We start from the raw sequence: 27,736 nt of genomic DNA, 5'->3' as shown, positions 1-27,736 counted from the left end.
AACAAATTGTAATCTATTAGACAAATATGATTCAAACCACCGCAGCGCAGTGCCTTTAATACCTATGACATGCTCTAATCTCTGTAATAAAATTTTATGGTCAACAGAGCAACAGACTCTTTTTCCAGGCTAAGTGAAGATCTTCTAAATTAGTGAGACGCCATTTCCTCTCCAACTTACGGGTTATCTGCTTTAAGCTACGAGTTTGTGAGTTATACCACGGAGTCAGGCACTTCTGATTTAAAGCTCTCTTTTTTAGAGGAGCTACAGCATCCAAAGTTGTCTTCAATAAGGATGTAAAACTATTGACGAGATACTCTATCTCACTTACAGAGTTTAGGTAGCTACTCTGCACTGTGTTGGTATATGGCATTAGAGAACATAAAGAAGGAATCATATCCTTAAACCTAGTTACAGCGCTATCTAAAAAGATAATCCGATAATGAAAACATTATCTTCGATAATTATCTGTTATTGGATTATCGGAACTGTGCCCACCACTGTGTGTATTAAACCTCACCTACTTGTGTGTTTCCTCCCACAGTGTTGTGCTCTCAGGTGGACAAACCCCACATCACATATTGTTGAAGGCAAACAAGTAAATGGACAATATGCAGATGCAGTCCTCATTGTACACTGTCTGTAACTCAGCAGGCAGGTGTATTTATGAGTGAAGTGGTGTTTGTGCATGTTTTTACACATGCTAACCTTCAGTAAATCAGGTCTTTGGTGTGTGGTTTTGCTCAATGAGTGGCAGGTTTCAGGAACTGTGTGACTTAAAGATTTTGTGTGTATGCAGTTAAAAAACACTATTGCAAACATATTAAAGTGGTTTTCACACTCATTATATTTTGTCCTTTCCCAAACCCTCCTCTCTGAACCTCTTTCATCCCTTGGTTCTCTCCGTCCTCCTCAGTGGTTCTCCTGCCTCAGACCCTAGTCTTCATTTCCAGGAGACAGACATGTCTGCATTTTGCTTCCTCAGGTCCACCTCCCAGAGTGATGTTATCTGGACTTTGTCTTCTCTGATTAGTGTCTCTTCTTTTTAAACACACTGAATGTTGTATTTCCATTATTCATTAGGTTTCTGTAACTTTATCCGTACTTGTCAGAACTTCAGACAACTTTATTGATCCCTAAAAGGGCAATTACATTTACACTCCAGTTACCTCAGACAAGATACAGCAATTAATCCACAATTATTACTTGTTTACCGTAATAATGGCACACATCAAAATTAAAGACAACACATATACATTTGACATTGTTTGTGTGCTCTAAACTTGAAGCAGTCCGTCATCCGAATTGAGGAAAAGTGGGTGAAGGTCACAGCAGGAGGGGGCCGCGCTGCCCGGCTTGGGGGTTGAAGGCTGCAGCAGTAAAAACCGCGCTGCGTTCGAGGTGGCAGGGAGGAAACCAGGGTGAGGAGATTGGAGAGACATGGGGGGGTAATAATAGGGAGGGAGACATGCATTGTGTGCAGATGAGTTAAATTTCTGTCAATTTCTGTCCATGTGTGTGTAATGTCTGACAGTCTCTGTCCGTGTGTGTGTAAAGTCTGATGTTGCTAGGCAACAGCAGACTGGAGGGGGGATAGATGAGAAGGGGGAGCTGAATTCCTTCACCAAGGCTGTAGATCCTTCTGGGGGAAGAGCAGGGAATTTGGCCAATAAGGCTGCCATGTTGATGTTAGGCAGAGAGATACAGAATTCCATTTACTGCACCTCTGGCCGTCTAGAGTCCAAATTTATGAAGAATATTCCCTGGTCCTCAGCAACACATTCCTTTGCAATGCAGCGATTTGCTCCTAGATTGTATCCATTTTGAGTTTGAGTTCAAGAGTTTACATAGTCTGAAATTACATAGCATTGCCCAACTCATTAATCATGACAGACAGATGATGGGACGAAATTCTGGAAACAGCCGTCTTGCTAATATTCCTGTGGGTCAGGGCAATGGACAAACCAATCAGTGCCAGACCTCCCACCATATAAGCGAATAGGAATGAATCCTCAACATCTTCCACAGAGAGTGGAGCCAAGCATGTCACACCCGTCTCTCTCAGGCGTCGAGAGCATAGCCCGCTGGGTAGATTCCATCAGGGCAAGCAGAGTCCCCCAGCCCTGATTCCTTGTCAAAAAAAATGGTGTGAATAGCATTGAGAGACCAGCTGATCAATTCCATGGTTAATCCAAATTTTAATGTGAAGAATAGAAAAGTGTGAAGATAGAGAGGGGAGGAATGCGACTGTCGTTGCTGGAGTCCCAAGCTGAATAAGTCCCAAGCTTGAGATCTTGGAGATCTCATTCAGTTTGGATTTTTGAGGAACCCCATAGGGACATCATATGTTGTGGACAGAGTGAAGGCCACTGAGACATTTTATGATGCTGGACTACATTAATAAAGAGGACCTGAACTGACAGGATGAGGATTACCTCAAACACAAAACTGGGCATTAACGGCTACTGAACAAAACACAACTCATTTTCTTCATTAGTTTCATCCACGTTATTGTTTGGAAATTTTACTTTTGTTTCTCTGGGATTCTTTTTCTTCCATTTGGGATAAAATGGCATCTGCAGTATAGCTTTGTTCTTCTCTGATGTCAGCAGACACTGGCACAGGGAAGCATGGATCTTTTTCCATGAGTCCATGTCGGAACGCCAAAGTGCAGATCTGGCTCGGATGAACTGGGACACTTCGCTCTCAATGCCTTTGGCCAAGCTGATGCTGTCTTTGCAAATAAAGAAGACGTCCATGCCAAGGAAGAGAGCATTAAGTGCAATACAACGAACTCTGGCTGTCTTGGAGAGGGCAAGGGGCCCTTTGAGTGCCGCCTGTCCGATCTCTGGGATATCTGTGGCCACATTACTAACTGTTTTACCTTTGATTGCTGCCACCTTTGCTGCATTTTCAATTGCCTTTTTATTTTTGAGGACTTTAGCTGCAAAGGCAGCATCAACAAGTAAATCAATGCCTCTTCTTATTTTATTAACATTAGCCACTACCTTTGCTACTCCCACAGTCACTGGTCCCGTCGGACTTTCTTCCATTCTTTTTTCAGCTTCAGTGTACACCTCCTCCAGGCACCTCTGGAGAGCCTGTACATCCTCCATGAAACTCTCAAAGACTCCATGAGATTTTTTTGTTTGCTTACGATTGACTCCGATCTCTGTGGCTGTGGTTACAGCGCTGTTAGCAGCACTAGTAACACTCAACCCAACCCCAGTCATTGTCAAAGCCAACGATGCTCCTGCTGTGAAAGGAATCAATGCCAAACCAACAACAGAAAGCACGCCACCAACTGCACCAACTGAGCTGCCTGCAACACTGGAGATCTTTGCACCCTTCTTCATCTTGTCAAGTTGAACAGCGCTCTCCTCCAGGTCCTGTAGAAACTGGAGCATTCTGGGTTCTCGCTGGCTGAACTCGCTGATGAAGGACCACTGAGACTCTTCAACCTGGAGCATGAAGGCAAGTCGAAAGTGCTGATCCAACCTGTGAAAGAGAAGGATTATGGAAGAGCTACAGAGGCAGTGTTTCTATCTTTAAAAACGGTCTTGTCAATGTTCTGGATCTGTTGCAAAATTGCACAATATGAACTGTGATATCAATCAATCAATCAATCAATCAATTTTTTTATATAGCGCCAAATCACAACAAACAGTTGCCCCAAGGCGCTTTATATTGTAAGGCAAGGCCATACAATAATTATGTAAAACCCCAACGGTCAAAACGACCCCCTGTGAGCAAGCACTTGGCTACAGTGGGAAGGAAAAACTCCCTTTTAACAGGAAGAAACCTCCAGCAGAACCAGGCTCAGGGAGGGGCAGTCTTCTGCTGGGACTGGTTGGGGCTGAGGGAGAGAACCAGGAAAAAGACATGCTGTGGAGGGGAGCAGAGATCGATCACTAATGATTAAATGCAGAGTGGTGCATACAGAGCAAAAAGAGAAAGAAACAGTGCATCATGGGAACCCCCCAGCAGTCTACGTCTATAGCAGCATAACTAAGGGATGGATCAGGGTCACCTGATCCAGCCCTAACTATAAGCTTTAGCAAAAAGGAAAGTTTTAAGCCTAATCTTAAAAGTAGAGAGGGTGTCTGTCTCCCTGATCTGAATTGGGAGCTGGTTCCACAGGAGAGGAGCCTGAAAGCTGAAGGCTCTGCCTCCCATTCTACTCTTACAAACCCTAGGAACTACAAGTAAGCCTGCAGTCTGAGAGCGAAGCGCTCTATTGGGGTGATATGGTACTACGAGGTCCCTAAGATAAGATGGGACCTGATTATTCAAAACCTTATAAGTAAGAAGAAGAATTTTAAATTCTATTCTAGAATTAACAGGAAGCCAATGAAGAGAGGCCAATATGGGTGAGATATGCTCTCTCCTTCTAGTCCCCGTCAGTACTCTAGCTGCAGCATTTTGAATTAACTGAAGGCTTTTTAGGGAACTTTTAGGACAACCTGATAATAATGAATTACAATAGTCCAGCCTAGAGGAAATAAATGCATGAATTAGTTTTTCAGCATCACTCTGAGACAAGACCTTTCTGATTTTAGAGATATTGCGTAAATGCAAAAAAGCAGTCCTACATATTTGTTTAATATGCGCTTTGAATGACATATCCTGATCAAAAATGACTCCAAGATTTCTCACAGTATTACTAGAGGTCAGGGTAATGCCATCCAGAGTAAGGATCTGGTTAGACATCATGTTTCTAAGATTTGTGGGGCCAAGTACAATAACTTCAGTTTTATCTGAGTTTAAAAGCAGGAAATTAGAGGTCATCCATGTCTTTATGTCTGTAAGACAATCCTGCAGTTTAGCTAATTGGTGTGTGTCCTCTGGCTTCATGGATAGATAAAGCTGGGTATCATCTGCGTAACAATGAAAATTTAAGCAATACCGTCTAATAATACTGCCTAAGGGAAGCATATATAAAGTGAATAAAATTGGTCCTAGCACAGAACCTTGTGGAACTCCATAATTAACTTTAGTCTGTGAAGAAGATTCCCCATTTACATGAACAAATTGTAATCTATTAGACAAATATGATTCAAACCACCGCAGCGCAGTGCCTTTAATACCTATGGCATGCTCTAATCTCTGTAATAAAATTTTATGGTCAACAGTATCAAAAGCAGCACTGAGGTCTAACAGAACAAGCACAGAGATGAGTCCACTGTCCGAGGCCATAAGAACATCATTTGTAACCTTCACTAATGCTGTTTCTGTACTATGATGAATTCTAAAACCTGACTGAAACTCTTCAAATAGACCATTCCTCTGCAGATGATCAGTTAGCTGTTTTACAACTACCCTTTCAAGAATTTTTGAGAGAAAAGGAAGGTTGGAGATTGGCCTATAATTAGCTAAGATAGCTGGGTCAAGTGATGGCTTTTTAAGTAATGGTTTAATTACTGCCACCTTAAAAGCCTGTGGTACATAGCCAACTAACAAAGATAGATTGATCATATTTAAGATGGAAGCATTAAATAATGGTAGGGCTTCCTTGAGCAGCCTGGTAGGAATGGGGTCTAATAAACATGTTGATGGTTTGGATGAAGTAACTAATGAAAATAACTCAGACAGAACAATCGGAGAGAAAGAGTCTAACCAAATACCGGCATCACTGAAAGCAGCCAAAGATAACGATACGTCTTTGGGATGGTTATGAGTAATTTTTTCTCTAATAGTTAAAATTTTGTTAGCAAAGAAAGTCATGAAGTCATTACTAGTTAAAGTTAATGGAATACTCAGCTCAATAGAGCTCTGACTCTTTGTCAGCCTGGCTACAGTGCTGAAAAGAAACCTGGGGTTGTTCTTATTTTCTTCAATTAGTGATGAGTAGAAAGATGTCCTAGCTTTACGGAGGGCTTTTTTATAGAGCAACAGACTCTTTTTCCAGGCTAAGTGAAGATCTTCTAAATTAGTGAGACGCCATTTCCTCTCCAACTTACGGGTTATCTGCTTTAAGCTACAAGTTTGTGAGTTATACCACGGAGTCAGACACTTCTGATTTAAAGCTCTCTTTTTCAGAGGAGCTACAGCATCCAAAGTTGTCTTCAATGAGGATGTAAAACTATTGACGAGATACTCTATCTCCCTTACAGAGTTTAGGTAGCTACTCTGCACTGTGTTGTTATATGGCATTAGAGAACATAAAGAAGGAATCATATCCTTAAACCTAGTTACAGCGCTTTCTGAAAGACTTCTAGTGTAATGAAACTTATTCCCTACTGCTGGGTAGTCCATCAGAGTAAATGTAAATGTTATTAAGAAATGATCAGACAGAAGGGAGTTTTCAGGGAATACTGTTAAGTCTTCTATTTCCATACCATAAGTCAGAACAAGATCTAAGATATGATTAAAGTGGTGGGTGGACTCATTTACTTTTTGAGCAAAGCCAATAGAGTCTAATAATAGATTAAATGCAGTGTTGAGGCTGTCATTCTCAGCATCTGTGTGGATGTTAAAATCGCCCACTATAATTATCTTATCTGAGCTAAGCACTAAGTCAGACAAAAGGTCTGAAAATTCACAGAGAAACTCACAGTAACGACCAGGTGGACGATAGATAATAACAAATAAAACTGGTTTTTGGGACTTCCAATTTGGATGGACAAGACTAAGAGACAAGCTTTCAAATGAATTAAAGCTCTGTCTGGGTTTTTGATTAATTAATAAGCTGGAATGGAAGATTGCTGCTAATCCTCCGCCCCGGCCCGTGCTACGAGCATTCTGACAGTTAGTGTGACTCGGGGGTGTTGACTCATTTAAACTAACATATTCATCCTGCTGTAACCAGGTTTCTGTTAGGCAGAATAAATCAATATGTTGATCAATTATTATATCATTTACCAACAGGGACTTAGAAGAGAGAGACCTAATGTTTAATAGACCACATTTAACTGTTTTAGTCTGTGGTGCAGTTGAAGGTGCTATATTATTTTTTTCTTTTTGAATTTTTATGCTTAAATAGATTTTTGCTGGTTATTGGTAGTCTGGGAGGCACCGTCTCTACGGGGATGGGGTAATGAGGGGATGGCAGGGGGAGAGAAGCTGCAGAGAGGTGTGTAAGACTACAACTCTGCTTCCTGGTCCCAACCCTGGATAGTCACGGTTTGGAGGATTTAAGAAAATTGGCCAGATTTCTAGAAATGAGAGCTGCTCCATCCAAAGTGGGATGGATGCCGTCTCTCCTAACAAGACCAGGTTTTCCCCAGAAGCTTTGCCAATTATCTATGAAGCCCACCTCATTTTTTGGACACCACTCAGACAGCCAGCAATTCAAGGAGAACATGCGGCTAAACATGTCACTCCCGGTCCGATTGGGGAGGGGCCCAGAGAAAACTACAGAGTCCGACATTGTTTTTGCAAAGTTACACACCGATTTAATGTTAATTTTAGTGACCTCCGATTGGCGTAACCGGGTGTCATTACTGCCGACGTGAATTACAATCTTACCAAATTTACGCTTAGCCTTAGCCAGCAGTTTCAAATTTCCTTCAATGTCGCCTGCTCTGGCCCCCGGAAGACAATTGACTATGGTTGCTGGTGTCGCTAACTTCACATTTCTCAAAACAGAGTCGCCAATAACCAGAGTTTGATCCTCGGCGGGTGTGTCGTCGAGTGGGGAAAAACGGTTAGAAATGTGAACGGGTTGGCGGTGTACACGGGGCTTCTGTTTAGGGCTACGCTTCCTCCTCACAGTCACCCAGTCAGCCTGCTTTCCCGGCTGCTCGGGATCTGCCAGGGGGGAACTAACGGCGGCTAAGCTACCTTGGTCCGCACCGACTACAGGGGCCTGGCTAACTGTAGGATTTTCCACAGTGCGGAGCCGAGTCTCCAATTCGCCCAGCCTGGCCTCCAAAGCTACGAATAAGCTACACTTATTACAAGTACCGTTACTGCTAAAGGAGGCCGAGGAATAACTAAACATTTCACACCCAGAGCAGAAAAGTGCGGGAGAGACAGGAGAAGCCGCCATGCTAAATCGGCTAAGAGCTAGTAGCTACGCTAAGCTAGCGGATTCCTAAAAACACGCAAAGTGAATAATGTGTAAATAATTTAGAGGTGATTCAGCAGAAGGAGTGCTTTAGTTAAGGCACGTAAAGATTACACTGGGAAACAAATCGTAATCTAGATAACTAGATCAATCTAACTGCGCAGATTAAACAGCTAACAGATACAGAAAAACACCGCTGTGCTCCGGAACAGGAAGTGATACAATACCGCAGTGATATGCACAATGCAGTGACAAAATCATTTCTATTAGCAATGCCTCTCCAGCAATATTAAAAGTTTAGAACATTTTTCATCATAGTTAGCTTATTGAGCTATGCCTCAAGCTATGCTTTGGTAATTGACAATTAGCTTATGATGATATCATTTAAACAGATGAATGTAGAATGTTAACTGTGTGTCTCAGTTATATCATCTCGTTGATTAATCAATCAATCAATCAATTTTATTTATATAGCGCCAAATCACAACAAACAGTTGCCCCAAGGCGCTTTATATTGTAAGGCAAGGCCATACAATAATTACGTAAAAACCCCAACGGTCAAAACGACCCCCTGTGAGCTAGCTAGCTAGCTTAGACCCATCTACTGCATGTGACCCCGGGAAGTTATGGTAGTTAATATTAACATTCTTGATCTTATTCTGGAATGAATGAATGAATCTATCTATCTATCTAGCTAGCTAGCTAGCTAGCTAGCTAGATAGATAGATAGATAGATAGATAGATAGATAGATAGATAGATAGATAGATAGATAGATAGATAGATAGATAGATAGATAGATAGATAGATAGATAGATAGATAGATAGATAGATAGATAGATAGATTCATTCATTCATTCATCAATGTTACAAATGATCTTCTTATGGCCTCAGACAGTGGACTCATCTCTGTGCTTGTCCTGTTAGACCTCAGTGCTGCTTTTGATACTGTTGACCATAAAATTCTATTACAGAGATTAGAGCATGCCATAGGTATTAAAGGCACTGCGCTGCAGTGGTTTGAATCATATTTATCTAATAGATTACAATTTGTTCATGTAAATGGCCAGTCTTCTTCACAGCCCTTACCAAAAAGTAGTATATGCAAGTATGTTTCAAGTATACTTCTATTTTACTTTTTATATACTTATAAGTACTATTTTTTGGTAAGGGAGACTAAGGTTAATTATGGAGTTCCACAAGGTTCTGTGCTAGGACCAATTTTATTCACTTTATACATGCTTCCCTTAGGCAGTATTATTAGAAAGCATTGCTTAAATTTTCATTGTTACGCAGATGATACCCAGCTTTATCTATCCATGAAGCCAGAGGACACACACCAATTAGTTAAACTACAGGAATGTCTTACAGACATAAAGACGTGGATGACCTCTAATTTCCTGCTTTTAAATTCAGATAAAACTGAAGTTATTGTACTTGGCCCCACAAATCTTAGAAACATGGTGTCTAACCAGATCCTTACTCTGGATGGCATTACCCTGACCTCTAGTAATACTGTGAGAAATCTTGGAGTCATTTTTGATCAGGATATGTCCTTCAATGCGCATATTAAGCAAATATGTAGGACTGCTTTTTTACATTTGCGCAATATCTCTAAAATTAGAAAGGTCTTGTCTCAGAGTGATGCTGAAAAACTAATTCATGCATTAATTTCCTCTAGGCTGGACTATTTTAATTCATTATTATCAGGTTATCCTAAAAGTTCCCTGAAAAGACTTCAGTTAATTCAAAATGCTGCAGCTAGAGTACTGACGGGGACTGGAAGGAGAGAGCATATTTCACCTATATTGGCCTGTCTTCATTGGCTTCCTGTTAATTCTAGAATAGAATTTAAAATTCTTCTTCTTACTTATACGGTTTTGAATAATCAGGTCCCATCTTATCTTAGGGACCTCTTAGTACCATATCACCCTAATAGAGCGCTTCGCTCTCAGACTGCAGGCTTACTTGTAGTTCCTAGGGTTTTTAAGAGTAGAATGGGAGGCAGAGCCTTCAGCTTACAGGCTCCTCTCCTGTGGAACCAGCTCCCAATTCAGATCAGGGAGACAGACACCCTCTCTACTTTTAAGATTAGGCTTAAAACTTTCCTTTTTGCTAAAGCTTATAGTTAGGGCTGGATCAGGTGACCCTGAACCATCCCTTAGTTATGCTGCTATAGACTTAGACTGCTGGGGGGTTCCCATGATGCACTGAGTGTTTCTTTCTCTTTTTGCTCTGTATGCGCCACTCTGCATTTAATCATTAGTGATTGATCTCTACTCCCCTCCACTGCATGTCTTTTTCCTGGTTCTCTCCCTCAGCCCCAACCAGTCCCAGCAGAAGACTGCCCCTCCCTGAGTCTGGTTCTGCTGGAGGTTTCTTCCTGTTAAAAGGGAGTTTTTCCTTCCCACTGTCGCCAAGTGCTTGCTCATAGGGGGTCGTTTTGACCGTTGGGGTTTTTCTGTAATTATTGTATGGCTTTTGCCTTGCAATATAGAGTGCCTTGGGGCAACTGTTGTTGTGATTTGGTGCTATATAAATAAAATTGATTTCATTTGATTTGATTTCTTGATGTCTGGGAGACTGCAGCACTTCAAATTCAAATTTCAAATTTATTAATTTATATAGCGCCAATTCACGACAAAATCGTCTCAAGGCACTTCACAACATAAAAAACAATTAAAAATTTAAAACATAATTAAAAACAACCATAAAAGAAAGACAGCAGTAAAAGAATACAAGATTAAAAACACATCATAACACTAGTGATAAAACAGGGAAAATAAATGAGTCTTTAAACCTGATTTAAAGGTCTCTACAGTGTCCAATTGCCAAATGTGTGCCGGCAGATCGTTCCACAGAGCTGGGGCACGATAGGAAAAAGCACTTCCCCAGCAATGGAAAGATGCCTTCTTTGTTCCTATCCAAAAGCAGAACGATGATAAATCAGTCTGTGCCAATTACTGCAATGTCTCCCCTCTTGTGATTGCTGGAAAGATTCTGGCTAGGCTGATGCTGTCCCGTCTCATTTCTCATGTTGTGAGTGTAGCATTGCCAGAGTCTCAGTGAGTGTGGCTTCCTCAAGAGTCACAGCACTGATTTTTATAGCTCGCCTTCGACAGGAGAAGTGCAGGGAGGATGGCATTGCTTTCCACTACTGGCTTGATGGGAGTCTCTTCAATCTGCAGCAACTCAATGCCAAGACGTAAACCAGGTGTGAGATGGAGTTTGACCTCCAGTATGCAGATGACATGGCCTTCCCCAGTTTTCAGCAGCTGGCCTCCAATGGTCACTTTACAACCTGGCAGATGTAAATAGTAGTACTGGTCTTGTTCTCAAAGGCCAATTCTTCGTCAGCCAGTTGACCCTGATGATGACACCCCAAGATGGGCCTTCAAATTGGAACTGCAGACATATATTTTGCCAGTAGTTTTGTCTGCCTTGGCAGTGCCATGCCCCAGTGCTGTAACTTCAACAATGAGATACAGAACAGGATCCTGCTATAATTTAGTCACTTTGGACACCTCTCACACCATTCATTTCTTAGTCAGCGCCGATAGTATCCTTCAAGGTTTCAGTCTATAAAGCCATCTGCATCTCCACACTGCTGTATGGCTATGAGGCTTGGATCATCTACAAGCCTTTCACATCTGTTGCTTGCAGTGGATCCTAGGTATTACTTGGGCTGATCAGTTTTTTCACGCAACCATCCTCTACTCTGCAGGTTGTATGAGCATAGAGGCCCCATCATCCAGCAGCAGCTTTGCTGTGTTGGTCACATCTACTGATTGCCTGAGGATCTCCAGCATCTAAAACTGCTCCTTGATGAACTCACCATTGCTCACCGCAGTGTTGGAGGCCATAAAAAGTACTTTGAAGATCACCTCAAGGCTACCTTAAAAAACTGGAGTATCCCTCCCTCTAACCTGGAGCAACTCACCATCAACGGGGTTGAGTGGTACTTACTCTGCCACAGGACTTTGCAGACCATTGAGGCCAACTCCACTCAACATCAAGAAGAATAAGGCTGTCGCCATCATGAGCATTTGTACAACAAGCTTCTCCACTATGGGGAGGGTATCCCCATGCTGACCTTTGGGAAGTGCTTTGTTTCTTTGTTTTGTTTCTTTGTTTTCTTTGCTTTGTTTGTTTACAATTTCTGCTATCAATGCAAATACCTCTATTAAGCACTGTTTTGTTTACTGTTGCTGTTGCAGGCAGTAGCTGAAGTTCGGTTATAAATTTGTGAAAAGGTATAGCAATATTGTTAGAAAGTCAGCAAAGCAGAAGAGTGAAATGTCAGCATGTCCATTAACTGGCTGCTGAGTAACTTTAAATCCAATAGTGATGGTGACTGAATGGTAAATGTTGAAATATTTTGTTTTGTTTTTTTAATTCAATATTGTCAGAATGTCATCTTTTATATAAATGAAAAAGCACTCTGTCTCTTACTTTGTTCAGACGTACCATACTGTGTATTTTAGAATGTCATGTGGCTCTTTCTGTAGGTCATGTGAGCTAAAATAGCAGAAAAAATTCAAAATAAGGCTGGGGATGTTGTCGGGCAGTGGAAGGAATACTTCGAGGATCTCCTCAATCCCATTGTCACGTCTTCCGAAGAGGAAGCAGAGACTGGGGACTCAGAGGCAGACTCATCCATCACCCAGGCCGAAGTCATCGAGGTGGTCAGAAAGCTCCTTGGTGGCAAGGCTCCTGGGGTGGATGAAATCCGTCCTGAGTGACACGCCTTTGCAACATTGCGTGGCGGTCGGGGACAGTCCTGTTGGACTTCCTGTTCCGGAGCACAGCGGTGTATCTGTTAGCTGTTTGAACTGAGCTGTTTGAGTTCTTTGAATTAACAGTCTTTTTCAAGACTTTTTTACTTTTTTACTTTTTTTTACTTTTTCACCGTGCTCCAACGCCTAAGGAAGACCTCTAACGGTCGAAGCATCGCGACGGAGCTCTTTTATCAGCTGGCCTTCATCAGCGTTGGCAGGCTAACTAGCTTGCTAACGCTTTCGTTTTTATTTTTGTTTTATTTTTTAGCACTGTTGTCGTGCTACTCCACAGCTTGCCTAGTGGATTTTTATTTTATTTTAGCACTGTTGTCGTGTGTTACCTGTGCTGCTCCACAGCCTGTTCAGTGGATTTTTATTTTATTTTTTAGCACTGTTGTCATGTGTTACCTGTGCTGCTCCACAGCCTGTTCAGTGGATTTTTATTTTATTTTTTAGCACTGTTGTCGTGTGTTACCTGTGCTGCTCCACAGCCTGTTCAGTGGATTTTTATTTTATTTTTTAGCACTGTTGTCATGTGTTACCTGTGCTGCTCCACAGCCTGTTCAGTGGATTTTTATTTTATTTTTTAGCACTGCTGTCGTGTGTTACCTGTGCTGCTCCACAGCCTGTTCAGTGGATTTTTATTTTATTTTAGCGCTGTTGTCGTGCGTTACCTGTGCTGTTCCACAGCCTGTCCAGTGGATTTTTATTTTATTTTTTACCACTGTCGTCGTGTGTTACCTGTGCTGCTCCACAGCCTGTCCAGTGGATTTTTATTTTATTTTTTGGCACTGTTGTCGTGTGTTACCTGTGCTGCTCCACAGCCTGTCTAGTGGATTTTTATTTTATTTTTTACCACTGTTGTCGTGTGTTACCTGTGCTGCTCCACAGCCTGTCTAGTGGATTTTTATTTTATTTTTTACCACTGTTGTCGTGTGTTACCTGTGCTGCTCCACAGCCTGTCCAGTGGATTTTTATTTTTATTTTATTTTATTTTTTAGCACTGTTGTTGTGCGTTACCTGTGCTGCTCCACAGCCTGTCCAGTGGATTTTGATTTAGCACTGTTGTCGTGCGTTACCTGTGCTGCTCCACAGCCTGTCCAGTGGATTTTTATTTTGTTTTAGCACTGTTGTCGTGCGTTGCCTGTGCTGCTCCACAGCCTGTCCAGTGGATTTTTATTTTTATTTTATTTTTTAGCACTGTTGTCGTGCGTTACCTGTGCTGCTCCACAGCCTGTCCAGTGGATTTTGATTTAGCACTGTTGTCGTGTGTTACCTGTGCTGCTCCACAGCCTGTCTAGTGGATTTTTATTTTGTTTTAGCACTGTTGTCGTGTGTTGCCTGTGCTGCTCCACAGCCTGTCCTGTGGATTTTTATTTTTATTTTATTTTATTTTTTAGCACTGTTGTTGTGCATTACCTGTGCTGCTCCACAGCCTGTCTAGTGGATTTTTATTTTATTTTAGCACTGTTGTCGTGCGTTACCTGTGCTGCTCCACAGCCTGTCTAGTGTCGGATTCCCTGTTTGGGAATCCGCTAGCTTAGCGTAGCTACTAGCTCTTAGCCGTTTTAGCATGGCGGCTTCTCCTGTCTCTCCCGTACTTTTCTGCTCTGGGTGTGAAATGTTTAGTTATTCCTCGGCCTCTTTTAGCAGTAACGGTACTTGTAATAAGTGCAGCTTATTCGTAGCTTTGGAGGCCAGGCTGGGCGAATTGGAGGCTCGGCTCCGCACCGTGGAAAATTCTACAGCTAGCCAGGCCCCTGTAGTCGGTGCGGACCAAGGTAGCTTAGCCGCCGTTAGTTCCCCCCTGGCAGACCCCGTGCAGTCGGGAAGGCAGGCTGACTGGGTGACTGTGAGGAGGAAGCGTAGCCCTAAACAGAAGCCCCGTGTTTGCTGGCTATGGCTAAGCGTAAATTTGGTAAGATTGTAATTCACGTCGGCAGTAATGACACTCGGTTACGCCAATCGGAGGTCACTAAAATTAACATTGAATCGGTGTGTAACTTTGCAAAAACAATGTCGGACTCTGTTGTTTTCTCTGGGCCCCTCCCCAATCAGACCGGGAGTGACATGTTTAGCCGCATGTTCTCCTTGAATTGCTGGCTGTCTGAGTGGTGTCCAAAAAATGAGGTGGGCTTCATTGATAATTGGCAAAGCTTCTGGGGAAAACCTGGTCTTGTTAGGAGAGACGGCATCCATCCCACTTTAGAGGGAGCAGCTCTCATTTCTAGAAATCTGGCCAATTTTTTGGGATCCTCCAAACTGTGACTGTCTAGCGTTGGGACCAGGAGGCAGAGCTGTGGTCTTATACACCTCTCTGCAGCTTCTCTCCCCCTGCCATCCCCCTATTACCCCATCCCCGTAGAGACGGTGCCTGCTCCCAGACCACCAATAACTAGCAAAAATCTATTTAAGCATAAAAATTCAAAAAGAAAAAATAATATAGCACCTTCAATTGCACCACAGACTAAAACAGTTAAATGTGGTCTATTAAACATTAGGTCTCTTTCTTCTAAGTCCCTGTTGGTAAATGATATAATAATTGATCAACGTATTGATTTATTCTGCCTAACAGAAACTTGGTTACAGCAGGATGAATATGTTAGTTTAAATGAGTCAACACCCCCGAGTCACACTAACTGTCAGAATGCTCGTAGCACGGGCCGGGGCGGAGGATTAGCAGCAATCTTCCATTCCAGCTTATTAATTAATCAAAAACCTAGACAGAGCTTTAATTCATTTGAAAGCTTGTCTCTTAGTCTTGTCCATCCAAATTGGAAGTCCCAAAAACCAGTTTTATTTGTTATTATCTATCGTCCACCTGGTCGTTACTGTGAGTTTCTCTGTGAATTTTCAGACCTTTTGTCTGACTTAGTGCTTAGCTCAGATAAGATAATTATAGTGGGCGATTTTAACATCCACACAGATGCTGAGAATGACAGCCTCAACACTGCATTTAATCTATTATTAGACTCTATCGGCTTTGCTCAAAAAGTAAATGAGTCCACCCACCACTTTAATCATATTTTAGATCTTGTTCTGACTTATGGTATGGAAATAGAAGACTTAACAGTATTCCCTGAAAACTCCCTTTTGTCTGATCATTTTTTAATAACATTTACATTTACCCTGATGGACTACCCTGCAGTGGGGAATAAGTTTCATTACACTAGAAGTCTTTCAGAAAGCGCTGTAACTAGGTTTAAGGATATGATTCCTTCTTTATGTTCTCTAATGTCATATACCAACACAGAGCAGAGTAGCTACCTAAACTCTGTAAGGGAGTTAGAGTATCTTGTCAATAGTTTTACATCCTCATTGAAGACAACTTTGGATGCTGTAGCTCCTCTGAAAAAGAGAGCTTTAAATCAGAAGTGTCTGACTCCGTGGTATAACTCACAAACTCGTAGCTTAAAGCTGATAACCCGTAAGTTGGAGAGGAAATGGCGTCTCACTAATTTAGAAGATCTTCACTTAGCCTGGAAAAAGAGTTTGTTGCTCTATAAGAAAGCCCTTCGTGAAGCTAGGACATCTTTCTACTCATCACTAATTGAAGAAAATAAGAACAACCCCAGGTTTCTTTTCAGCACTGTAGCCAGGCTGACAAAGAGTCAGAGCTCTATTGAGCTGAGTATTCCATTAACTTTAACTAGTAATGACTTCATGACTTTCTTTGCTAACAAAATTTTGACTATTAGAGAAAAAATTACTCATAACCATCCCAAAGATGTATCGTTATCTTTGGCTGCTTTCAGTGATGCCGGTATTTGGTTAGACTCTTTCTCTCCGATTGTTCTGTCTGAGTTATTTTCATTAGTTACTTCATCCAAACCATCAACATGCTTATTAGACCCCATTCCTGCCAGGCTGCTCAAGGAAGTCCTACCATTATTTAATGCTTCAATCTTAAATATGATCAATCTATCTTTGTTAGTTGGTTATGTACCACAGGCCTTTAAGGTGGCAGTAATTAAACCATTACTTAAAAAGCCATCACTTGACCCAGCTATCTTAGCTAATTATAGGCCAATCTCCAACCTTCCTTTTCTCTCAAAGATTCTTGAGAGGGTAGTTGTAAAACAGCTAACTGATCACCTGCAGAGGAATGGTCTATTTGAAGAGTTTCAGTCAGGTTTTAGAATTCATCATAGTACAGAAACAGCATTAGTGAAGGTTACAAATGATCTTCTTATGGCTTCGGACAGTGGACTTATCTCTGTGCTTGTTCTGTTGGACCTCAGTGCTGCTTTTGATACTGTTGACCATAAAATTTTATTACAGAGATTAGAGCATGTCATAGGTATTAAAGGCATTGCGCTGCGGTGATTTGAATCATATTTGTCTAATAGATTACAGTTTGTTCATGTAAATGGGGAATCTTCTTCACAGACTAAAGTTAATTATGGAGTTCCACAAGGTTCTGTGCTAGGACCAATTTTATTCACTTTATACATGCTTCCCTTGGGCAGTATTATTAGACGGTATTGCTTAAATTTTCATTGTTACGCAGATGATACCCAGCTTTATCTATCCATGAAGCCAGAGGATACGCACCAATTAGCTAAACTGCAGGATTGTCTTACAGACATAAAGACATGGATGACCTCTAATTTCCTGCTTTTAAACTCAGATAAAACTGAAGTTATTGTACTTGGCCCCACAAATCTTAGAAGCATGGTGTCTAACCAGATCGTTACTCTGGATGGCATTTCCCTGATCTCTAGTAATACTGTGAGAAATCTTGGAGTTATTTTTGATCAGGATATGTCATTCAAAGCGCATATTAAACAAATATGTAGGACTGCCTTTTTGCATTTACGCAATATCTCTAAAATCAGAAAGGTCTTGTCTCAGAGTGATGCTGAAAAACTAATTCATGCATTTATTTCCTCTAGGCTGGACTATTGTAATTCATTATTATCAGGTTGTCCTAAAAGTTCCCTAAAAAGCCTTCAGTTGGTTCAGAATGCTGCAGCTAGAGTACTGACGGGGACTAGCAGGAGAGAGCATATCTCACCCGTGTTGGCCTCCCTTCATTGGCTTCCTGTTAATGCTAGAATAGAATTTAAAATTCTTCTTCTTACTTATAAGGTTTTGAATAATCAGGTCCCATCTTATCTTAGGGACCTCGTAGTACCATATTACCCCATTAGAGCGCTTCGCTCTCAGACTGCGGGCTTACTTGTAGTTCCTAGGGTTTGTAAGAGTAGAATGGGAGGCAGAGCCTTCAGCTTTCAGGCTCCTCTCCTGTGGAACCAGCTCCCAATTCAGATCAGGGAGACAGATACCCTCTCTACTTTTAAGATTAGGCTTAAAACTTTCCTTTTCGCTAAGGCTTATAGTTAGGGCTGGATCGGGTGACCCTGGACCATCCCTTGGTTATGTTGCTTTAGATGTAGACTGTGTTTCATAATTATTGTATGGCCTTGCCTTGCAATGTGGAGCGCCTTGGGGCAACTGTTTGTTGTGATTTGGCGCTATACAAGAAAAAAGTTGATTGATTGATTGACAGTGCCTCTGGATTGGCAGACCGGGGTGGTGGTCCCTCTGTTTAAGAAGGGGGACTGCAGGGTGTGTTCCAACTATCAATCAATCAATCAATTTTATTTATATAGCGCCAAATCACAACAAACAGTTGCCCCAAGGCGCTTTATATTGTAAGGCAAGGTCATACAATAATTACGTAAAAACTCCAATGGTCAAAACGACCCCCTGTGAGCAAGCACTTGGCGACAGTGGGAAGGAAAAACTCCCTTTTAACAGGAAGAAACTTCCAGCAGAACCAGGCTCAGGGAGGGGCAGTCTTCTACAGAGGGATCACACTCCTCAGCCTCCCCGGTAAGGTCTATTCCAGTGTCCTGGAGAGGAGAATTTGACTGAGAGTCGAACCTCGGATTCAGGAGGAGCAGTGTGGTTTTCGTCGCGGCACACTGGACTAGCTCTAAACCCTCCATCGGGTGCTCGAGGGTTCATGGGAGTTCACCCAACCAGTCCACATATGCTTTGTGGATCTGGAGAAGGCGTTCGACCGTGTCCCTCGGGGCACCCTGTGGGGGGGTGCTCCAGGATTACGGAGTCCAGGGTCCTTTGCTAAGGGCTATTCGGTCCCTGTACGACCGCAGCAGGAGCTTGGTTCACATTGCCGGTAGTAAGTCAAACCTGTTTCCAGTGTACGTTTGCCTCCGCCAGGGCTGCCTTTTGTCACCAGTTCTGTTCATTACCTTTATGGACAGAATTTCTAGGCGCAGCCAGGGTGTAGAAGGGTCCAGTCTGGGGACCACAGAATCTCATCTCTGCTGTTTGCAGACAATGTGGTTCTGTTGGCTTCATCAAATCAGGACCTTCAGCGTGCACTGGGGCGGTTTGCAGCCGAGTGTGAATTACCTCCAAATCCGAGGCCATGGTTCTCGACCGGAAAAAGGTGCCTTGCCCTCTTCAGGTCGGTGGAGTGTCCTTGCCTCAAGTAGAGGAGTTTAAGTATCTCAGGGTCTTGTTCACGAGCGAGGGATGGATGGAGCGTGAGATCGATAGATGGATCGGTGCAGCGTCTGCAGTGATGTGGTCGCTGTATCAGACCGTCGTGGTGAAGAGAGAGCTGAGCAGGAGGGCAAAGCTCTTGATTTACCGATCGATCTACGTTCCAACCCTCACCTATGGTCATGAGATTTGGCTCATGACCGAAAGAACGAGATCACGAGTACAAGCGGCCAAGATGAGTTTCCTCCGCAGGGTGGCTGAGTGCTCCTTTAGAGATAGAGTGAGGAGCTCGGTCACTCCGGAGGAGCTCGGAGTCGAGCCGCTGCTCCTTCATATCGAAAGGAGCCAGCTCGGGCATCTTTTCTGGATGCCCCCTGGACGCCTCACTGGAGAGGTGTTCCAATCACGTCCCATTGGGAGGAGGCCCCGGGGAAGACCCAGGACACACTGGAGGGACTACGTCTCTCGGCTGGCTTGGGAATGCCTTGGGGTTCCCCCGGAGGAGCTGGGGGAGGTGTGTGTGGATCGGGAGGTCTGGGCGGCTTTGCTTGAGCTGCTGCCCCCGCGATCCAACTCCGGATAAAGCGGAAGAAAATGGATGGATGGATGGACTTTTTTAATCATTTGAAAAACCACCCCATGCGAGCGTAAAAACATCTTCTGATATTTCAGAGTTTTTTTTAAATGCACATGTCCATTAAGTATATTTTCAATTTATTACTTTGTAAGTCCTTTTAGCTTCTCCCTTGTTTCACTCTGGCTCGCCAAATGTTGATTTGGCATAGGTTTTACGTCGGATGGCCTTCCTGACACAACTCCACATTACATGGATGAATGTGGCAAGGGTGGGATTTGAACCGGAAATGTTCCGCACTGAAACCAAGCACACTAGCCACTTTTCCACCATCTGAGCCCGGCTGTCCTCACCTCCTTCTATAGAGGAACAATAGAGAACCAGTAGTATCTCTCTGTGGCATGAAAGTAGCAGGCTTGCAGACAGGAAGGCATCGGGGAGGGTCATGAGGGCAGTAGAGAAGATCATTAGGGCCAGGCTGCCAACCATTGGTGAACTGGCAGAACAGCGCTATTTGTCCAGGGCAAGAAGGACAATCAGGGACACTTCATATCCCTTTTAACAAACTGTTTTCCGTATGTCCTCGGGTAGAGGGTACTGTAGCCTGAGGTGCAAAACATGCAGATTCGGGGCAGCTTTTACCCATCCGCCATTAGTTAAATACAAATTGAAAGAAAGAACTGTGCAATATAGAATGTAGGATATAGAATATGCTGTAGCATCTGGGAGCAACTTTATCCTTGTAAAATCTTCATATGTGCAATATCCCATATCCTTTATTTATTTATTGCATGTTGTGTATAAACAGATACAGAGACACTTATCAGTGCTTTTTTCAAACCCAGTTTATCAATATCACACACCTTGGACTTTTATTCTGTTTTTATTTATTTATGCAGTGCATTGATATTTCGTTCTGTGACCCCATCTGTGATTTTTTTTTTTTTTTTTTTTTTACTGAATTACAATAAAAACAAGTGTAAGTCTAATTGGCTTCCATGGTTGACGTTATAGAACTCTGTACATCAGGCCATCACACATGAACAACTTAACCTGACAAAAAAAACCTCATTCATTCATATACCTCATGTGCAACTTCAATCTGTTTGCCTGCTTCATGTTTTCTTTTATTGCACATTTTATTTCACTTGCACATTTCAATTGCACATTTTTTACTGTGAATTATTCAGTGATTAGTGTATATTTATACATGCTGGACAGAGAGAGCACAGCTCAAACCAAAGTCAAATTCCAAATTCAATTTTTGGATTTTGATTTTCTGTGCTGCTGTGACAGTAATGGAGCATGATGGAGTTTCTGTCGCCATCCAGTGTTGAGGTTTAAAATTGCAGGCTATAACTGAACGTTGATGCTCTTTTATGCTGCATTAACATGTTGATGGTGGAGAAAACATCACACTGCTCATCTGAGCAGAATTTCTGTGAACTGTTTTCATTTTTCAGTCATAACAGGGTAGAAAATTTTCCTCATTGAAGGATCCTGCAGAGATTTAACTTTGTGCACAGTGTTCTATTAAAACCGGAAGCTCTGGCTCTGCTGGTTGCTTAAAAAGTTGACTTTTTTAATAAACAACTTCATTTCTGCTTTTAAACAATATTTTGGCCTCATCTGACCGTATGTGAGCAGGATTTACCTGATGTTCGTAAGAAGATCAATGCGAGAAAGCATCCATTGTAGTTCATCTTCTGATAAATCCACAGTGAGACTGACCAACGTTTTTGTTGACATCCTCCTGGAAAAGTTGCAGGTACAGCTGTGGACGACACAGTTATCATCATATTTCACACACTTTGAAGAACACAGTATTTGAATTAAGTCACACGTTCATGAACCTGCTTTACCTTTTCTCCATTCTTGTGCAGATTTTCTGGGTGGTCTGTATGTACTTGTTCAGCTGATACATGAGCACGACCACATTGTGAAGGTTGGGATGGAAGAAGACATTTGCGTCTCTTTGAAACTGGAGAAGGAGTGGACACACGAGTCCTGCAGCAGTAATGATGTCACAAATGTCTTCACAGCTGATCCCTTCTGGCAGATCCAACACCTGGTTGTCCTCCATGAAGACGTGCTGCGAGGTGACCGCCAGCCTCTCCACTGCATCCAGGAAGCAGTCGAGCTCCACCAGCCCTTCTAGAACGTGCTTCACCACCACAGCAAGCTCCTCCAACAGCTCAGCACGCCTTTTGTTTGCATTAATTTGGTTAAAACTGCGCTTCATATACGCCACAAAAGCCGCCCATTTTCTGTCTGATTGGGAAACGGCGCCAGTAGCCATGTTACTGATTTCTGTCATCATGTTGAGTTCTGTCTCCCTCTGGAGCATCCATTTGGAGATCTTATCCAGAAATTCAGTCACTGTCTCAATGTGGGTGAGGGTTTGTGTGACATACTGGCTTAATGCCTCCCTCACTTTCTCTCTGAAAAACAAAACAATGTCGGTGTGAGGTCATCTGTCATCCAGACACTCAGATATAAAATCATCCCGTGTTAGGACAGGAGCAAAATCTGACACAACCTACAACAACTTTACCATTAAGAATTCTATTAAAGCTGTACAGCCTCTGGGTTTTTTAAGACTAAAGTCATGAAAATAATTTTCTTAGCCACCACTATAATTTTATTCCTTAGCATTTAAATAAGGGATTTATAATATGATTTTGCCTACATGACCAAAATTCATGCTGTCTGGAAACAATTAGGATTTTGACCCCTGATGGGTCAAAATTCAAGCACTCAGAACCAATGACCTCCATTTGGTAGCGACATCAGATCTTGTGGGGGCTTCCCCCAATCTGCACAAGGACACTGGTCAGGACACGACAACTGCCAATCAGAGTAAAGAAAGGCAGAGTGAAGTCAGCTGGCTGCTCAAGCAAACAGAAAATGCTCTGAAACAGCTCATTTCTGAATCAATCTAATATGTTTCTTATATATTTTGTAATCCCTTCTAAATCTAAAAATGCTGCTTTTGGACTCTTGTTTGCTGATGATTGTTACTTGTCTGATCCAGTCACGACCATCAACTCTCTCTTTCAGCTTCCTGTTCTCCAGGACCCACCATCACTGGTATGCTACAAATATCCAACAACAGCACACATCCTTCTGGCACCACACTGTGCTAATCTGTTGCTCTGTTGTGTTTCATTTTTTTTGGATTATTCTCAAGAGGATTTCGGTCCCTGGACTCCTCCGGCACCTCGTACGCCTCTATCACTCTCTACTCTACTACAGTGGAGCCCAGATTACAGACCTGTGTCAGTTATTCTCTGTCCTGTGACCAGTATAACTCTGTTCTTCTCAGAAGTTCAAGTACTCAGTGCTGGATGAGGAATGTTCCTCAGATCATTATGTTCTCTAATGCCATATACCAACACAGTGCAGAGTAGCTACATAAACTCTGTAAGTGAGATAGAGTATCTCGTCAATAGCTTTCCATCCTCATTGAAGACAACTTTGGATGCTGTAGCTCCTCTGAAAAAGAGAGCTTTAAATCAGAAGTGCCTGACTCCGTGGTATAACTCACAAACTCGTAGCTTAAAGCAAATAACCCGTAAGTTGGAGAGGAAATGGCGTCTCACTAATTTAGAAGATCTTCACTTAGCCTGGAAAAAGAGTCTGTTGCTCTATAAAAAACCCTTCCGTAAAGCTAGGACATCTTTCTACTCATCACTAATTGAAGAAAATAAGAACAACCCCAGGTTTCTTTTCAGCACTGTAGCCAGGCTGACAAAGAGTGAGAGCTCTATTGAGCTGAGTATTCCATTAACTTTAACTAGTAATGACTTCATGAATTTCTTTGCTAATAAAATTTTAACTATTAGAGAAAAAATTACTCATAACCATCCCAAAGACGTATCGTTATCTTTGGCTGCTTTCAGTGATGCCGGTATTTGGTTAGACTCTTTCTCTCTGATTGTTCTAAGTTATTTTCATTAGTTACTTCATCCAAACCATCAACATGTCTATTAGACCCCATTCCTACCAGGCTGCTCAAGGAAGCCCTACCATTACTTAATGCTTCGATCTTAAATATGATCAATCTATCTTTGTTAGTTGGCTATGTACCACAGGCTTTTAAGGTGGCAGTAATTAAACCATTACTTAAAAAGCCATCACTTGACCCAGCTATCTTAACTAATTATAGGCCAATCTCCAACCTTCCTTTTCTCTCAAAAATTCTTGAAAGGGTAGTTGTAAAACAGCTAACTGATCATCTGCAGAGGAATGGTCTATTTGAAGAGTTTCAGTCAGGTTTTAGAATTCATCATAGTACAGAAACAGCATTAGTGAAGGTCACAAATGATCTTCTTATGGCCTCGGACAGTGGATGTTGTGTGGGCCGCTGAAGAGGAGGTACTGCTGGCCCACCACCACCAGAGGGCGCCCTGCCTGGAGTGCGGGCTCCAGGCACCAGAGGGCGCTGCCGCCTCACAGGAGCAGCCAAGGTGACAGCCGTCACCTATCAACTGAGACAGCTGACATCCATCAGCGGAGGGGTATATCAGCTGGACGGCATCTCCACCTCATTGCCGAGATATCGCTCTACCAAGGAGGTAACGAACTCAGCCAGCCATACGGATTAATACCTTGTTGCTTGTGTGTAAAACAACTGAAGACTGAGAAGGACGTATTTGGATAAGTACTCTTATTCCTACATTACAGTGTTGTGTCTGATTAGAGGTGGAGGTGGTGTTTTCCACCCCACGTGTTGTTGGGTGCAGCCGCACCCACATCTGACTGTTTCTGTTCCTCGCCAGCAGTACCGGATCTGACGAGCGGAGGCAGTGACCACCTGGGAGTTCGGGACTTGGCGGCTCCAGTATTCCCGGGGTTCGGTGGCGGAGGAAATCGGGTGGTTCCGGTTCGACTTGGACAGACGTCTCCTATCGTCGAGCCTGCCCACACGACACCGTTGGAATTCGACTTGTGACCGAAATTGTAATTTGTTGTGTTTGTTGTGCGTGTTCACAACAGTAAAGCTTTGTTATTTGACTTTCTTCATTGTCCGTTCATTTGCGCCCCCTGTTGTGGGTCCGTGTACTTACACTCTCCCAACAGTGGACTCATCTCTGTGCTTGTTCTGTTAGGCCTCAGTGCTGCTTTTGATACTGTTGACCATAAAATTTTATTACAGAGATTAGAGCATGCCATAGGTATTAAAGGCACTGCGCTGCGGTGGTTTGAATCATATTTGTCTAATAGATTACAATTTGTTCATGTAAATGGGAATCTTCTTCACAGACTAAAGTTAATTATGGAGTTCCACAAGGTTCTGTGCTAGGACCAATTTTATTCACTTTATACATGCTTCCCTTAGGCAGTATTATTAGACGGTATTGCTTAAATTTTCATTGTTACGCAGATGATACCCAGCTTTATCTATCCATGACGCCAGAGGACACACACCAATTAGCTAAACTGCAGGATTGTCTTACAGACATAAAGACATGGATGACCTCTAATTTCTTGCTTTTAAACTCAGATAAAACTGAAGTTATTGTACTTGGCCCCACAAATCTTAGAAACATGGTGTCTAACCAGATCCTTACTCTGGATGGCATTACCCTGACCTCTAGTAATACTGTGAGAAATCTTGGAGTCATTTTTGATCAGGATATGTCATTCAAAGCGCATATTAAACAAATATGTAGGACTGCTTTTTTGCATTTACGCAATATCTCTAAAATTAGAAAGGTCTTGTCTCAGAGTGATGCTGAAAAACTAATTCATGCATTTATTTCCTCTAGGCTGGACTATTGTAATTCATTATTATCAGGTTGTCCTAAAAGTTCCCTAAAAAGCCTTCAGTTAATTCAAAATGCTGCAGCTAGAGTACTAGCGGGGACTAGAAGGAGAGAGCATATCTCACCCATATTGGCCTCTCTTCATTGGCTTCCTGTTAATTCTAGAATAGAATTTAAAATTCTTCTTCTTACTTATAAAGTTTTGAATAATCAGGTCCCATCTTATCTTAGGGACCTCGTAGTACCATATCACCCCAATAGAGCGCTTCGCTCTCAGACTGCAGGCTTACTTGTAGTTCCTAGGGTTTGTAAGAGTAGAATGGGAGGCAGAGCCTTCAGCTTTCAGGCTCCTCTCCTGTGGAACCAGCTCCCAATTCAGATCAGGGAGACAGACACCCTCTCTACTTTTAAGATTAGGCTTAAAACTTTCCTTTTTGCTAAAGCTTATAGTTAGGGCTGGATCAGGTGACCCTGAACCATCCCTTAGTTATGCTGCTATAGATGTAGACTGCTGGGGGGTTCCCATGATGCACTGTTTCTTTCTCTTTTTGCTCTGTATGCACCACTCTGCATTTAATCATTAGTGATCGATCTCTGCTCCCCTCCACAGCATGTCTTTTTCCTGGTTCTCTCCCTCAGCCCCAACCAGTCCCAGCAGAAGACTGCCCCTCCCTGAGCCTGGTTCTGCTGGAGGTTTCTTCCTGTTAAAAGGGAGTTTTTCCTTCCCACTGTAGCCAATTGCTTGCTCACAGGGGGTCGTTTTGACCGTTGGGGTTTTACATAATTATTGTATGGCCTTGCCTTACAATATAAAGCGCCTTGGGGCAACTGTTTGTTGTGATTTAACGCTATATAAAAAAAAAATTGAATTGAATTGAATTGAATTATCCTGGAACAACGCCTCCTTCTGCTGGTCATATCCACAACTGCAAATGTCATGAATAGTCTTTAATATCCTAAATGTTAATCTAAATCTTGCCTGTTTTGGTGCTTCTTACTGAGTCCTTCATCTCAGTAATTCATGACACAGCATCAGTTTTAATGAACAGGAAGATCAGGGATCATGTCAGAATATTAAATTAATCCATCTGACATGGTAATCCACATGCAAAGACCAGGGCTTGTGTGCACACGTGTGCACACACACACACACACAGCAAATGTAAATCAAACCCCAAATCCGAAAATGTTGGGATTATAACCCAACCTATATTATAACCTGGTCTTGTTAGGAGAGACGGCATCCATCCCACTTTGGATGGAGCAGCTCTCATTTCTAGAAATTTGGCCAATTTTATTAAATCCTCCAAACCGTGACTATCCAGGGTTGGGACAAGGAAGCAGAGTTGTAGTCTTACACACCTCTCTGCAGCTTCTCTCCCCCTGCCATCCACTCATTACCCCATCCCCGTAGAGACGGTGCCTGCTCCCAGACCACCAATAACCAGCAAAAATCTATTTAAGCATAAAAATTCAAAAAGAAAAAAAATAATATAGCACCTTCAACTGCACCACAGACTAAAACAGTTAAATGTGGTCTATTAAACATTAGATCTCTCTCTTCTAAGTCCGTGTTAGTAAATGATATAATAATTGATCAACATATTGATTTATTCTGCCTTACAGAAACCTGGTTACAGCAGGATGAATATGTTAGTTTAAATGAGTCAACACCCCCGAGTCACACTAACTGCCAGAATGCTCGTAGCACGGGCCGAGGCGGAGGATTAGCAGCAATCTTCCATTCCAGCTTATTAATTAATCAAAAACCCAGACAGAGCTTTAATTCATTTGAAAGCTTGACTCTTAGTCTTGTCCATCCAAATTGGAAGTCCCAAAAACCAGTTTTATTTCTTGTTATCTATCGTCCACCTGGTCGTTACTGTGAGTTTCTCTGTGAATTTTCAGAACTTTTGTCTGACTTAGTGCTTAGCTCAGATAAGATAATTATAGTGGGCGATTTTAACATCCACACAGATGCTGAGAATGACAGCCTCAACACTGCATTTAATCTATTATTATTTGCTAACCCTAACCCTAACTATTTGCTCAAAATGTAAATGAGTCCACCTACCACTTTAATCATACCTTAGATCTTGTTTTGACTTATGGTATGGAAATTGAAGACTTAAC

General features: G+C 42.3%; 1 protein-coding gene and 1 long non-coding RNA gene across 2 annotated transcripts; both read right to left on the bottom strand.

Annotated features, from left to right (window-relative positions):
• Positions 1–823: 823 nt before the first annotated feature.
• LOC117527525 lies at positions 824–1,100 on the bottom strand. The gene is made up of 2 exons (XR_004565551.1): positions 1,056–1,100; positions 824–911 (listed from the first exon to the last, which is right to left on the bottom strand). It is a non-coding gene; the product is annotated as an uncharacterized LOC117527525 (long non-coding RNA).
• A 597-nt stretch (positions 1,101–1,697) lies between these two features.
• On the bottom strand, positions 1,698–22,284 carry LOC117527816 (the record flags this gene model as incomplete). The annotated part of the gene is made up of 3 exons (XM_034190318.1): positions 1,698–3,498; positions 21,490–21,609; positions 21,698–22,284. Coding segments are annotated over 3 exons (1,743 nt in total), but the record flags the coding sequence as incomplete, so codon positions are not given.
• Positions 22,285–27,736: the final 5,452 nt, after the last annotated feature.

Source organism: Thalassophryne amazonica, chromosome 16 (assembly GCF_902500255.1).
Source record: "Thalassophryne amazonica chromosome 16, fThaAma1.1, whole genome shotgun sequence".
NCBI classification, from domain to species: domain Eukaryota; kingdom Metazoa; phylum Chordata; class Actinopteri; order Batrachoidiformes; family Batrachoididae; genus Thalassophryne; species Thalassophryne amazonica.
The sequence above is the reverse complement of the archived record's forward strand: the minus strand, read 5'-3'. Positions and strand labels throughout refer to the sequence as shown.